Source organism: Camelus dromedarius, chromosome 17, assembly GCF_036321535.1.
Source record: "Camelus dromedarius isolate mCamDro1 chromosome 17, mCamDro1.pat, whole genome shotgun sequence".
NCBI lineage: Eukaryota > Metazoa > Chordata > Mammalia > Artiodactyla > Camelidae > Camelus > Camelus dromedarius.
The window spans coordinates 34,147,031-34,161,513 of NC_087452.1; the positions used below are offsets into that span (position 1 = coordinate 34,147,031).

The 14,483-nt window shown below is 39.9% G+C and overlaps 1 protein-coding gene and 1 pseudogene across 3 annotated transcripts in view; one reads left to right on the top strand and one right to left on the bottom strand.

Annotated features, from left to right (window-relative positions):
- ARIH2 (ariadne RBR E3 ubiquitin protein ligase 2) overlaps window positions 1-7,393 on the bottom strand; it is a 45,717-nt gene extending 38,324 nt beyond the window's left edge. For 2 of the 3 annotated variants that reach the window (XM_031470277.2, XM_031470278.2), the window contains exons 1-3: window positions 7,254-7,393; window positions 4,614-4,677; window positions 2,914-3,256 (exon numbers count right to left, since the gene is read on the bottom strand). In XM_031470277.2, the coding sequence (XP_031326137.1) occupies window positions 2,914-3,162 (249 nt within the window). In that variant the 5' untranslated portion in view covers window positions 3,163-3,256; window positions 4,614-4,677; window positions 7,254-7,393. Of the gene's footprint in view, window positions 1-2,913; window positions 3,257-4,613; window positions 4,678-7,253 lie in introns of those variants that run through there. The other variant, XM_031470279.2, reaches the window with a different exon arrangement.
- On the top strand, window positions 6,777-8,860 carry LOC116158348 (uncharacterized protein ARIH2OS-like; annotated as a pseudogene).
- Window positions 8,861-14,483: the final 5,623 nt, after the last annotated feature.

Here is a 14,483-nt window from a genome sequence, read left to right on the forward strand (position 1 = left end):
TCAAATCCCAAAAGGTAACAGAAGGCTTAACTTTATGCTAGCCTATGGCTCATCCACAGGCAACTGCCAGACATAACAAAACGAGTAACACAGACAAGAGTATCAGTGGAAAATTGATGCTGCTCCTCAAACTTAGCTTCTGATCACAGACAGCTGTTCATAAGGCTACAGTTTTAAACACACACATATTACATTTCCTATTAGCCAAAAACCTCCTAAATCATATGAAAGAATTAAATATCTTAATGTCAGAGTTGTGCAAACAGCGACACGACCAATGAGGGAAATCAGCAGTGGTCTGCGTGACGACCATTGAGCTCCATCCTCAGAGACACATACAACAGGGGAGAGAGTGGCCAAAGCACCTGTGAACACTGTTCGTAAATTCAACAGTAAATTATTCCCTCTGTGTCAAAAAATACTGGTTACAAAAATTAAAAACAATGTTAGTTTTTAGCCAGCCTGAAGGAACACTGTGTGTGACTCCTGTTTTACTCTTAACCAAGCTGTTTCTGCCTAGCCTCTTGGTCAAATTCCTGAACCACTGAAAATACCTCTGAGTCCCTTTCTGTGCAGCCAACCCACTAAAAGAGCCAAGACCCTTGCTGCCCAACCCCAGAAAGGAAATGGTGCTAACACGCTCCTCAGTAAGGTCTAGGGTTGGAAAGAAAAAAATTCATCTTCTACTTCTACCATTATTTAAATTTTCATGGATTATTTTCCTCTTTGCTTCATTTTCTCTTTAACCCTTTCTTTGGGGTTCAACTTTATTCCACCTCTTTTCGTTTCTTCATCTCTGTTCCAAGTTTTTTTTTTTTCCTACTCTTCGTGACCTTTGGGACCAGAATAATGCTCTTTCATGACAGTAGAGAATGTACAGCAGGGACTAGGGGATGTAGTTCACATGCAGCATGAACAACATCATCAACAGGTGACAAAGTCCACAAGTACCCCAAAAGTATTCAATATCTATTAGGGATGAAACACTGTGATAGGAATGACGGGGGAGATAAGGTATAAAGCAGTTTCTGCCCTCCAGGAAGAGGCAATTTAGTTGGAAAGAGCATGCCAAAATATGTGAAAAGATAAAACAACACAAAGCAGTCAGAAGACTGCACTATATGATGTAAAAAACATGGGCTCTAACATTTGGGCACTGAGAACAAAAGAGGAGGCAACCACTGTGTTCAAGGGAGGCTCAAGGAGGCTCACTCAGGGAAAGCACAGGCAGACTCTGAAGGAGCCCTTGGGGTACTAAAAGGTGAAGAGATGAAGGGAAGGCTTTCCAGGGGGCTGGCAATATGACACCTTAATAAGAAAGAAGGATGTAAAATGGTAAATTTTATGGATTTTACTATTTTTTTTAAAAAGGAGGAAGGGGCCTGGGCCCCTCAGCTGTCTCTAGCAGAGTAAGAAAGTCGGCACAGAGGGCTTGACAGACTGTGAATTCCTATGCATAGATAAGAATATCCTGATGAACTCAGTCAATTAATACTGTCCAGCGCAAAACCACACACCTGCCAATTCCTTTTCTATTACCAACACTGTGCATAATATGGTTAAAGTAAAAGAAACTAGTTGACCAGACAGGGAGAGGTGTACATGAGGAGGAAGAAAGAGATCTGATGTCTCTTTTCTCCCAGGAAAATGCCCTCGGGAAGCAGAGGTTCCAGCAGTTTTGTTATTGCTATGGTGCAGAAATCCCAAACCCAGAGGTTCCAAAGGGCTTCCATTCTTCAGAGTTTTCTGCTGAGCATGAGAAGAAGTCTAAACACTTCTAGGAGTGAGTCACACACACACAAAAAGCTTTAGCTTTTGGCTTCCAGCTAGTTGCTAGTAAAGTCCTGAGTATCTAAATCTAAGGTATTAGCCTTTGCCAATCACCTGGGAAAAAAAGACTTTGAACTAGTAGATAAGGCAACTTTTACAGTAATCATACATGACACATCTTAGTTATTTCCATTTAAATACCAACAAGAAAATTACTTGGTTGAAATCATGCCAATGTGTTCTTGATCTTAAATTTTAGCAAATAACAAAATCCATATAACAGTTTCTGAAGGAATGTCAGCGAAAACAGTAAAGTAAGAGAAATGTCCACACTTCCACATAATGGCCAATGTCAGAGGAGAAACATGCTGGGAAACTGTCTAAATGACAGTAATAATATTCATAGTACACTGTGTTCTATGTAAGCATACTACATACTACTGTAATATGACATAGTAGAAAATGTACACAGGGAGGACAATAATTGGCCTAAGATGCAAGACATTGAAACATATGCTAGATTGTGTTAAAAATAAGATGCTTGCTAGAATAACTAATTTGGTCACTTTTTTTTAATTGCCATATTAACATCCCCCAAAACCAATGAAATATAAGCTATGGGAACCTATGTTATTCTTCATTATTGCTAAAATCTCTTTCAACAACAGACATTAGTCATCAGTATATGAAACAAATGAGCTCATTAGCCCAGAAGCACTGATTATTCAGGCAAACCAGGACATCTGGGTAACACTCTCAAGACATTTATCAGTGACCCACACATGGTTGTGTTGAAGATGGTGATTTCAATGCTTATCCTATCTTACCTCATCAAGTTTCATAAGACTTTCTGAAACAAGTGTTAATCTATGCAGTTCTGCTTCTACATACTTCTGATCTATCTTTCCTGAATCCACCCTACCCCTCCTTTCTAATTCTTAGTAGTCTGGGAATCTGAGGGCCTTAGATATACACATATTAGCAAACAAAGTAAATGCATCAAATGCATCCAGATGATGCAACATATACTTAAATTTGGTTTCAAACTACAGGCCATTTAGTCAGTCTGGAGGTGACATTAGCAACAACTCATATTTAGATTTAATTGGGGGGATTATACTTAGAATTGACAACACTGCTCACCTTTAGGACAGAGGCTAAGCTGGTCATGTGCTCATTGAGGGCACCCTCAGACTCCTTGTAGGTCAAGCAGGTGAACTGGTACTCCTCAGGATCAAAGGCATCGGCCCCCTGCTGCTCCACATCGCTGGCTACTCCCACGTAATAGTCCTCTATGTCCCCAGGGTCTTCATCCTCTTCCTCCTCCTCACAATTTGGGTCATAGTCCTCTTCATTGCTGTCAGACCCCTGGCTATTCATGTCCACAGACATCTTAACATCCAGCCAAGTTGCAGATCAGGAAAGCAGTATTTTCCCCTCCCCCCAAACTTTACCACGTTCTCAAATGCATTAGTGTTTTTGTCTTCTAAGGGAGGAAAAGAAAAAAATAAGTGTCACTTACTTTCACTATAGGAAGTTGTAACAGAAATCACTGAAGAATTAAAATGGCATAACCCTGGTCCTACCCCCACTATGGCCTATTCCAGCTCTCCTCTCATACTTCACCATCATCACCCGGCTTAGGCTTTTCAAAGAAAACCCTTTCCTGGAGGGGCAGAAGCAGCTAATGATGGTAACTTTGCATCATCTGTTCCATGTCAAGGAGTCAAATTCCTTGGACTTATCCTTCCTGCCAGAGTCCTTGAGAAAGAAGCACATCCCCACAGCTGGCTGCCCAAAGGGGAAGCAACCTAAAGGCTGAACTACCAAAGTTTAAAATCTCTTAGCTAATCATGACTCACTGAGTGGTGACACAGACAAACAGGGACACAATTCCTTTCCACTATAATATCTAGGGAAAGAATACCACTGTTTTAGAGACATCGCCCTCAGATATCTGGAAAACAGGTACATAGTTAGGAAAGAAAAAATAAAAGTCATACAGCTCTTCAACATCCTCCTCTAGTCCGCAAAGTTAACTAATTTTTCCATTTTAAAGGTTTCTACTGATCCTTTAACAGCGGTACTTAGAGGCAAAGAAACTGATTCAACAGTGAAGGAAAACTATAGATATTCGGCTTTAGCAGGATGAAGGCTAGGGAAAACCAGAATCTATTTAGAGTGAAGAAACAAGAGATCAAATGGAACCAGCTACTGAAAAATCCTCACAGATCAAAATGTTACTCAATTACATATAAATGAAAACAGAACAGTAGCTGAGAAAGCAAAACAGTCACAAGTGCTAACTTCATCTCAGAGAATACTTTGGCAAATACCTATTAACTTCTCTGCACAAGTACTAGTTCAAGCGATCATTTGCAAGGAACAGTATCATATAGTGATTTAAATCCAAACTAACAGGACCTTAAAATGCAACAGCATTTGGATTGAATGGTATGTAAATGACTTACATAACCAAATCTGGATTAAATACTCAAGTAAATTTAAAATCTATTTGAAGTAGAGAATCTCTCCAAAAAAAAAAATCAACTATAATTAAAACAAAGATTAAAAATGAATGTGTACTAAATATGTAACCAGTCTAAAGGACTACAGAGCCACATTTTAATGGTATTACTAAAATATCAGTGACTCCAAGCCTGGTATGTTATCTATAAATGCTCAAGTTGTTTTTAAAAAGTCACAGTAATGAAAGGGCAGTAATATTACTTGCAGTTTGACTTTCAATAAATTGTTTTGTATGATAAAACCATATAATCACAACTAAACTTAATTATAGTATTTTTCCTTTAGGACAAAGTTAATCTTTAAATTAAAAATACCTGTAATTCTTGAAGATCTTTCAGGAAGATGTCACCCAAATAGTCTTTGTCATATAATTTCCATCTAAAATGAAAAGAGATAATTCTATTTATATATCTTTAAATTGGTACCCTGAGTTTGCAAATTTATTTTTCAAAAAGCAAAGACATTCAAAAGGACAAGCAGCAAGGGACCAGAAATTATTTTCTTATAAGTCCCACAGAAATCCATACGTCATAATTATATATTATATATTGACAAGAGTTACATGGTCTTCTAAAAAAGAGAAGTATCCAAAGTAAGCAGCTGACAATAATATAACCTGGGGTACTGGTTATAGAAATGGATACCCAGTTTCCTCCGTCAGTTTAAAAGCCCACCACCTTACTCTTACCGTTCCAATATTCTAAATTAACTATCACAATTTCAATCCTAAATGTTACATAGAGGTTGACATCACAAATTGTAACTGACTTAAACTAGACTTTTACTATAAAGTCATCTAAACTGCGGTAATCTAACACTTTCAGAATACTACCAATATTTCAGATCTCAATTTACTCATGAAAAAATTATTTTCAAATAAAAAAAAGTCCCCAATAGAATGTCCATTGGGCAATACTGATACCATTTCCCACCTCTTTTCTGATATGCTCAAGGGCCATCTGACTTTCTCAGTTACAGATCCCACTATCCAAGACTAAATAAGTACTACTTGCTTACTCAATTAGAAATTTCATGTTCATTTCTTTATCCTTTTGAATTTCTTGGAAAACCAGAGCTTTTAACTTTCAAAAGTACTTCATAGACAGGAAAATATAAACTAAATGAAAATCAAAGTCCAAACAATGATTATGGAAGATGACTTCCAAAACAGTTGCAGAAGAATTGATTCTTCCAATCTTTTTTCTTTTATCTGTATTTCTATGTAAAATATTGCTTATTGGCCAAATATGAATAAATAGCATTATAAATATTGCTCCCATCTACAAAATATCATTACCAATAATAGCTTTCATTTAACGAGAGCCAATCTCAGGTCAGACTCATTCTCATTAAATGTTTATAACCCTGTAAAATTGGCTATCATTCTCTTCTTACAAATGAGGAATGTAGAGTTCAAAAAGATTAAGTACGAGAACCACACTGCTGGCAACCAGTAGAGCCCAGCGTCATACTTTCACCAGATCCATGGCCTAAGGATTCATAACTCCCCATCACCCTCCCAGGGAGCCTAATACTATCCACAAAGCTACCTCCATAATAACAACAAAAGAGCATGCTTTTCACTTTCTCTGAATTTCTCCTCAGGATTTGGGCTTACAGGTTGCCCAGAGGCTTCTCACCAACTAAGTATCAAGAAGCAGGGGAAGACTTCATGCTCCCTTCCAAAAAGGAGACTGTCATTTCATGCTTATTGGGTGTTCTAGGTCCAGATTTAAATAAAACCTTAACTTTTAATTCTTTCAAAGTTAGAATATCCTTATTCTACTTGAAAGAGTACTGACACTGCTTAAAGGGGCCAGTATGTTACTGCCTAAAAGAACTGATGAGAATGCTTTGCTTTCCTTCGGATGTTAAATATTATTCCTACATCCCGAACAGAAAAAGAGTAACAGAAATAACTCCTCCCGCCCGGCCTGGTCAAAGTCAAGTGTTCGTAAGACCTGACACCCACCACAGGCTACAGAAGCCAAACTTAAGACTTCTCAGTTTAAAGTTGACAACAAAAAAACACGGACTTTTTGGTGGGTCTGACAATGTTTACTCCAGATATAATAAATAAAACTGGTCATTTACTAAGTCTACATCTCCGAAGAAAACTGCTTTGCACAAAATATAAACCAGCAACTTAGTTTCAAAACCCTACACTAGACCTGCCCTGTTCAATACGGTAGCCACTAACCACATGAGATTATTTAAATTTAACTCAACTTAAAAATTAAATAAAACATAACATTTGGTTTTTCAGTCGCACTAACCATAAGTCAAATACTCAAGGGCCAAGTGTGGCTAGTGGCTACCCTGCTTAGCAGCAAAGGCACAGAATATGACTATTGTGGCAGAAAGTTCTATGGGACAGAGCAACAGTACTGAGGTGAAGTCATCCGAGAACACGGTTGCCTCTCCCCACGGCTAGCACAGCAGTGTCCGGCGAGGCGGCTGCGCTGCTCCTGGGCCGCATGTCCCGTCTGAAGCGACGGGATATCCTAGAGGACACGGAGTCCACGCGCTGCGGGACCCTTCACCGGCGGGCGTTAACTAACCGCGCAAGCGGCATTGCGAGAACTCCCAATGATGACTCGAGTGGGGAGCACCTGAGGCGCGGCGTTTCCCCGGGGCGCCGGGCACGGAGGGCCCAGATGCGCCGGCGCCAGTCGGCCAGAGGCGCTGGCCTCCGACCTCTCCGCGATCTGAGCAGGCGGCGGGAGGAGGAAAAACAGACGCCAGGCGCCGGCTCGCCCTTGTCGCAGCCTTTAGCTGGTCCTCGGCGGGTGGCGGAGGGCGCTTAGACTGTGTATGGGCTGCCGGGAGCGCAGGGACCTCGCGGGCAGCGACGAAGGCGGAGCCCCAGCCGAGCTAGGGAGGCGCGCGGTGAGTTCACCCCCTCCCCCCAATTGCCAGGGTAAACAAGGCCGCGACTCGCGCCCCGCACTTACCGGGAGCCGCGGCCCCGCGGCCGCTGAGCCCAGGCGTGCCGGACCGAGTCTGGCCAGGCCAGAAGAATCGGACACAGGCGCGGTGGCGACGGAGGCGGCGGGCCAACGCCGGTCCAGGCCCGCGCTGCTTCCTCCGGCGGAGCCGTCTCCACAGCTCCGGAAGTGCTCAGAGCGGTTGCGTCACTTCCGGCCTGGGGTCGACCCGCGGTCGCCGGGGTCGCGGCAGGCGCTGGGTAATAACGCCCCTCCCGTGACGCTTCACTGCAGCCCAGCGAAGTGACCTAGAGTCAACTCAGCGCAGGGCAAACGCCGACGACTGCGGGAGGCAGCAGAGGAGAAAGTTCGGCTTATTGGAGAGTGGTCAAGGCATCTCTTTTGGCTTTCGCCTACCAGCGCCGCCCGCCAGGATATTTTAAACCAGCGTTTTTCTGACAGACTCCTTCACGTCACTGTTTGTGCTCGGTGTCCGGCACGGAGAAGACATCCTGACATTCGTGGAGTGAATAAAAGACTGTTGTTTCCCAGCCTCTATCTTGTCGAAGGAGAGCTGGGTCTTCGGATCATCGCGGCGGGCGGAGAATTTCTGCCTACGTTCCGAGGCCATTGACTGATGGCCCCTAATTCAGAGATCCACGCCCGTCTTCCGCTTCCCTCTCCACTGCCTAGTTTGCCGCCTAATTCTCTGGTTTCCCGTTCACTCAAGATTGAATGTAGCACAGTTTCTTCAAACAGTATGGGAAGTGCCTTTATGATTTTCAGTACTTTCATCAAGTATTATGGATCGATAGAGCCACGAAGCCTCACTCAAGTTGCTGCGGCACAACAGTGGAAACGCCAGTGTAAAGCCAGAGATGTTAGGGAGCCTCCTGGCTGTGCACGTCCGTAGACAACCCAAACCATTTCCACCCATATACGAGTAGTTATATACTGATATTCAAGATATCGATGTGTAACAGGCTCTTATTTTTAGTTCTGCTTGCATGTATTCGTGTATTTCTTATACAGGGTATAAGCTTCCAGTTTAACTCAGAGCATGTAACCCAAATCAAGTGCATTTAAATACTAGAAAGTCCCAAATTAACTTGGAGTGAAAATTAATAGAAATGAGTGAGTAACATATTGCAAGGTTATGAATTTTATATATCAGCAACGTAAAAGTCTATAATCCAGTGTACTTATTTGTTTTGGCAAAACATATCCCTTTACATCATGTAAAATATTTTTGTTTTTTTTGTTGAGGTCTTAATCCATCCAGAATTTGTTTGGTAGGATGTGTAGAGAGTCTAGTTTTATATTTTCTAATTTGATAGTCAGTTGCCCCAACACCATTTATTGAATAGACCATCATCTTTTATCCACTTTTATCACACAAGCACTTCTATCATGGTCTAAATTCCCATGTATACATGGATCTGGAGTCTCAGTTGTATTTGAAGGTCTGTTTGCCTAGTCCAACTCTAATACAAAGTTTTAATTAGAGCTAAATGGTTTGTTTTTGATATATAGTAGAACAAGTTATCCTTATGATCTTTTAAAAAATTTCTTAGCCAAGATCATACAATTTTTTTTTGTATAAAACTTAGATTCAGGTTGACGTTTCATTTTTGAAAACCCACTGAAGAGCACTGAATTTCTAAGAATAACTTAAGGATAGTACTGATATCCTCAATACTGAGTTCTTGTATCCAAGGAATATAATATATCTTTACACTTACTTTATTTTTATTTTATGTATTTGAATTTTTATAGCTTTATTCATGTGGATCTTTGGTTTAGTACTGCATATATTATGGGTTTCATTATTATTTTGAGGATTCTTTTTTTCATGGTCTCTAGTTATTGTTAATTTATTGAAAAGCTATTTTTTTTGTATGTTTGTTTTTTTAATGGCGGTACTGAGGATTGAACCCAGGACCTTGTGCATGCTAAGCACATGCTTTACCACTGAGCTATTCCCTACCCCCTCTCTTGAATTTTTCTTTCTTTCTTTCTTTCTTTCTTTCTTTCTTTCTTTCTTTCTTTCTTTCTTTCTTTCTTTCTTCCTTTCTTTCTTCCTTTCTTTCTTCCTTTCTTTCTTTCTTTCTTTCTTTTTCTTTTTTAATATTTCCAGAGAAAATTTTTATTCTCAATTCCCAAATTGGTATATTTCCAGTCACCTAAAAGTTCTTTTTTTCCTCATTTAACATTTTTTGAGTCATAATCATTTTACAATGTTGTGTCAAATTCCAGTGTAAAGCACAATTTTTCAGTTATACATGAACATATATATACTCATTGTCACATTTTTTTCTCTGTAAGCTACCATAAGATCTTGTATGTATTTCCCTGTGCTATACAGTATAATCTTGTTTATCTATTCTACATTTTGAAATCCCAGTCTGTCCCTTTCCACCCCCCACCCCCTTGGCAACCACAAGTTTGTATTCTATGTCTGTGAGTCAGTTTCTGTTTTGTATTTATGTTTTGTTTTGTTTTTTAGATTTCACATATGAGTGATCTCATATGGTATTTTTGTTTCTCTTTCTGGCTGACTTCACTTAGAATGACATTCTCCAGGAACATCCATGTTGCTGCAAATTGCGTTATGTTGTCAGTTTTTATGGCTGAATAGTATTCCATTGTATAAATATACCACATCATCTTTATCCAGTCATCTGTTGATGGACATTTAGGCTGTTTCCATGTCTTGGCTATTATAAATAGTGCTGCTATGAACACTGAGGTGCAGGTGTCATTCTGAAGCAGGGTTCCTTCTGGATATATGCCCAGGAGTGGGATTCCTGGGTCATATGGTAAGTCTATTCCTAGTCTTTTGAGGAATCTCCATACTGTTTTCCACAGTGGCTGCACCAAACTGCATTCCCACCAGCAGTGTAGAGAGTTCCCTTTTCTCTACAGCCTCTCCAGCATTTGTCATTTGTGGATTTTTGAATGATGGCCATTCTGATTGGCGTGAGGTGATACCTCATTGTAGTTTTGATTTGCATATCTCTGTTAATTAGTGATATTAATTAGTGATATTGAACATTTTTTCATGTGCCTATTGATCATTTGTATTTCTTCCTTGGAGAATTGCTTGTTTAGGTACTTTGCCCATTTTTGGATTGGGTTGTTTGTTTTTTTCTTATTAAGTCATATGAGCTGCTTATATATTCTGGAGATCAAGCCTTTGTCGGTTTCACTTGCAAAAATCTTCTCCCATTCTGTAGGTTGTCTTTTTGTTTTACTTATGGTTTCCTTTGCTGTGCAGGAGCTTGTACATTTATTTAGGTCCCATTTGTTTATTCTTGCTTTTATTTGTATTCCTTGGGTAGACTGTCCTAGGAGAACATTTTTGAGATGTATGTCAGATAATGCTTTGCCTATATTTTCTTCTAGGAATTTTATTGTATCTTGTCTTGTGTTTAAGCACATGCTTTACCACTGAGCTATACCCTCCCCCGTCTCTTGAATTTTCAAAGTAAGCATTTGGATCCCTTAAAAATAGTGATATTTTGAACTCGATTTTTAGTATTAAATTTTTAAATTTATTCTTTCTTCTGTTTCTTTTCTCCCTCCTTTTTTTTTTTCCCACCTCCTTCTTTCCTTCTTTCTTTATTCCTTACTTTCCTACTTCTTTCCCTCCCTCCCTTCCTATTGGTCTTTTTGCATTAGCTACCATGTCCAGTAAAACTTTCAGCAGTAATCATGATTTAAAACATCTTTACCTTTGTTCCTGTCATTAATAGGAAACTTTCTAATATTTTACTATTACATACTTTTGCTAAGAAAAATATGATAGTTACTAGTTTGCTTTAAAAAAAAAAAAGGTAGTTACTCTTTATCCATTACAAGGGAGTTTACTTCAAATCTTAAGTTTACAGTTTTATATTCTTTTCCTTTTTATTCTATCTAGTTTTTAATAAGGAATGATGTTGAATACTACTATTGCAGTCTGGACTCCCTAGAAGCAAATGTTGAGATGGAGGTTGGAGAGCAAGATATTTATTAGGGACCAACATATGTAAAGGGAAGGGGCAGGAAGCAGAACTGGGCAGAGGTAGGATTTAAACTGCAGGCCAAATGACGCTGCCAACAACCCAGCAGGGAGCACTGGAGTGAATACTGCCTGTCAGAGTACCTTATACCAAGCCAGACTGGCCTGGCATGAAATCCCTGCCTTGCTTAGTCACTGGGTATGGGCTTTCTTGGGAAGGGTGTAACCTAAGGGGAGTTAGTTCTCTGAAGCTGAGGCACATCCTGAAGGACTGAGAGCTGAAGGCTGTCAGCTGCCATGTTCCCCGCAGCTGTGTAGCCAGGCCTTCCTTGAAGGAGGTTCTAGGAGGCACAACTCCATGTCTACCACAAATATCACATGCTTTTTAGCATTTATTGAGATGATCATAGGATCTTCATCCATTATTGTTAGTGTCCTGATCACATTATGAGATTGGCTGATTTTAAACTATGCTAGGTCAAAATACCTTATCCATTTAAAACTGCTGGGATTGATTTGCTAATATTTTACTTTTAATATTTTTGTATTCATACGTTGAGTGACAGTGGTCTCTGGTTTCCTTTTTGTGTGTGAATGCCATCCTTATCTGATTCTGGCATCAGTGTTATGCCATAGCCTCTAAAAGTTAGAAATGAGTAATGTCTGAAAATTTGCCACACTGCATATAGATGTCTTTTTTATTCATCCTGCTTGGTATTTACCAGCCCTCTTCACATGAAAGTTTTACATTTCCTATATGAGATATTTTTGTCTCTATTTCTTTGATTATGTTCTTCTCTCCTTACTCTCCATCTTTTCTTAGTGGAACTCCTATTAGAGAGGTGTTGGAACTTCAACATCTATCTTCTGTCCCACAGTTTCTCAATTTCTCTCTTTTTTCATTCTGTCTTTTTAAAAATCCAATCATCTGGGGGTTTTTTTCTTTTTTTTAATTGAAGTATAGTCAGTTTATAATGTTGTATCAATTTCTGGTGTACAGCATAATGTTTTAGTCGAACATATACATATGTATATTCTTTTTCACATTCTTTTTAATCATAGGCTACTATAAGACATTGAGTATAGTTCCCGTTGCTATACAGCTGAAACTTGTTTATCTTCTTTCTGTCTTTTTAAGAGAATTTATCAGGTTGATCAGTCAGCTTTCTCTTGATTTCTAGGAGTGTCTATGCTTTAATTCCAATCACCTGTGGAATATTTTTAGAATTTTATTTCTTATGGGTTGTTTTTTCCTGGACACAATTTACCTTCAGGTGCACATTTTGAGTTTGAGATCCCTGTGGGGAGCTAGAGAGGCAGGGTTGAAGTCCATGAGAAAAATAGAGATTGGGGAGATTTCAGCCAGATTTGGAATTTGAAGCCAGGAGGAAAGAAGGAAAGAAGAAAAGACATTGGAAAAATTAATCTCTCTTATCCATGCTTGACACCCAGGATTTAGGAACAAGGCTTCTCATCTGAGGTTCAAGAATGGCATTAAATTCTCATGAAATTGATAGCAAACCTGGAAGTGCATATGCATATGTGCACTTTCCTGGAATTCTTTACCCTTAAAAAGGCTAAGAACCACTGGGTGGACAATGTCTAGAATATGGGCAGCCTGGTATATCTCTCCTGCATCAGTGTGTTATGGAGTGGGGAGAGGAAGGAAACCCTATGCTAAAAGGGACAGTGTATGTAAAGGGGACAGTAGGAATGGGTCTGTTAAGTAACAGGTCTGTGTGGTAACCCAGGAGAAGCTCAATTTGCTCAGAGATGAAGATGCAGTCTACAGAATAACAAGGTTGAATAAATAAACTAGCATGAAATTATGAAAAGCCTTGACTGCCCTTTAACCACTTATATATTTATTATTATTATTGTTGTTGTTGTTGTTGTTATTATTACTACTACTACTACTACTATTATCATCATCCTTACATATTATTCTGAGCAGCTGAGGAGGTTTTCTGGCCAGGGAATGACATAGCCAAATTAAATTTCAGGTAAGTTTTCTGTGTGTAAGGCTTATCAGATGAGGAAGTAGGAAGACCATTGGTTTAGTGGATTATCAGCTACCCTATGAGGATTTAATAGAACCTGGTAGATTTGTGTGGAGTCCACATTCAGGTCTGTCATGGAGATATCCAGGTTTACCAGGAGAGTTTACCAGAAGAGCTGTTCTATAACAAACACCATCTCTTCTTGAAGCTGCTCTGAGTGCAGACTGACTCTAAAATTGTTCCTCTTTTGCAGCTGGAACACTACAGGTCATAAATGAGATAAACAAGGTCCCATTGCCAAACCTTAAATCTTGGATTTTCTGTCTAATAAAACTCCTGAGGCCAATCCAGTGGTGAATACAGAGTTTTTCAAACCAGAAGTGTTCAGTAAATGAGTGGCCTGGATACTGACCCAGTCCTGCCCTCTCATGGTGAGATAAGTAGGCTTATGGTAGGGGAGGGGGTGGACATAATCTGTGGGACACAAAGATGACAGTGTTCCCTGGGGTAGGAAGTCAGGAGGAAACCTCAGGCCTCCTCAGGAGCTCACAACCTGCTTTGTACCTGAGCTCTCTCCTAACAGGCCTTTCTTGTTCCAAAGTCTGAGATTCTTCCCCTCAGCCATACTGATGCCCTTTAAGGACAGGCACCCACTTTATAACTCACCCAACTACACTCAACTTTTTAAGCACCTACAGTGTGTCATGTGTTATACAACAGTCTTTTGTATTTTATATTTGTGAGCTGTCTCCTTGCTTAGCTTGAACACTTTTCCTTCTCTCTTGGAGATTCTTAACAATGCAGCTTCTCAGTCAGAGAGCTTTAAAGACTCTTGTGCCAGGATTCAATTCCAGAGATTGAGTTAGAGTCCTGGAGATACTTGGACATTTAGAAGAAACTAGTGATGCCACAGTGCCAGGTGATGCCACACACACCAGATCCCCCCACTACCACCTCAGGGACCTTGTCTTATCAGTTTTCTCTCTCCTTTCTTGATAGTTCCCTCAGCCTCAGTCCCACCTTCACAAACACTGAACTCTAAACTCTCCTTTAACCCTTTGTCCCCTTCCCTTCCCTCTGTGCCAAACTCCTTGAACCCATAGTTGACTCTTGGTACTTCTGCCTTCTTGCTGCCTATTCAGTATTTGATCCACTGTTGTCAACACTCCTGGCAAGTTTCTCCTAAATGTCACCAATGACCAATAGTTAAACCTTATGAGCAATCAAAATTCCTTATCTTGACCCAGCATTTGA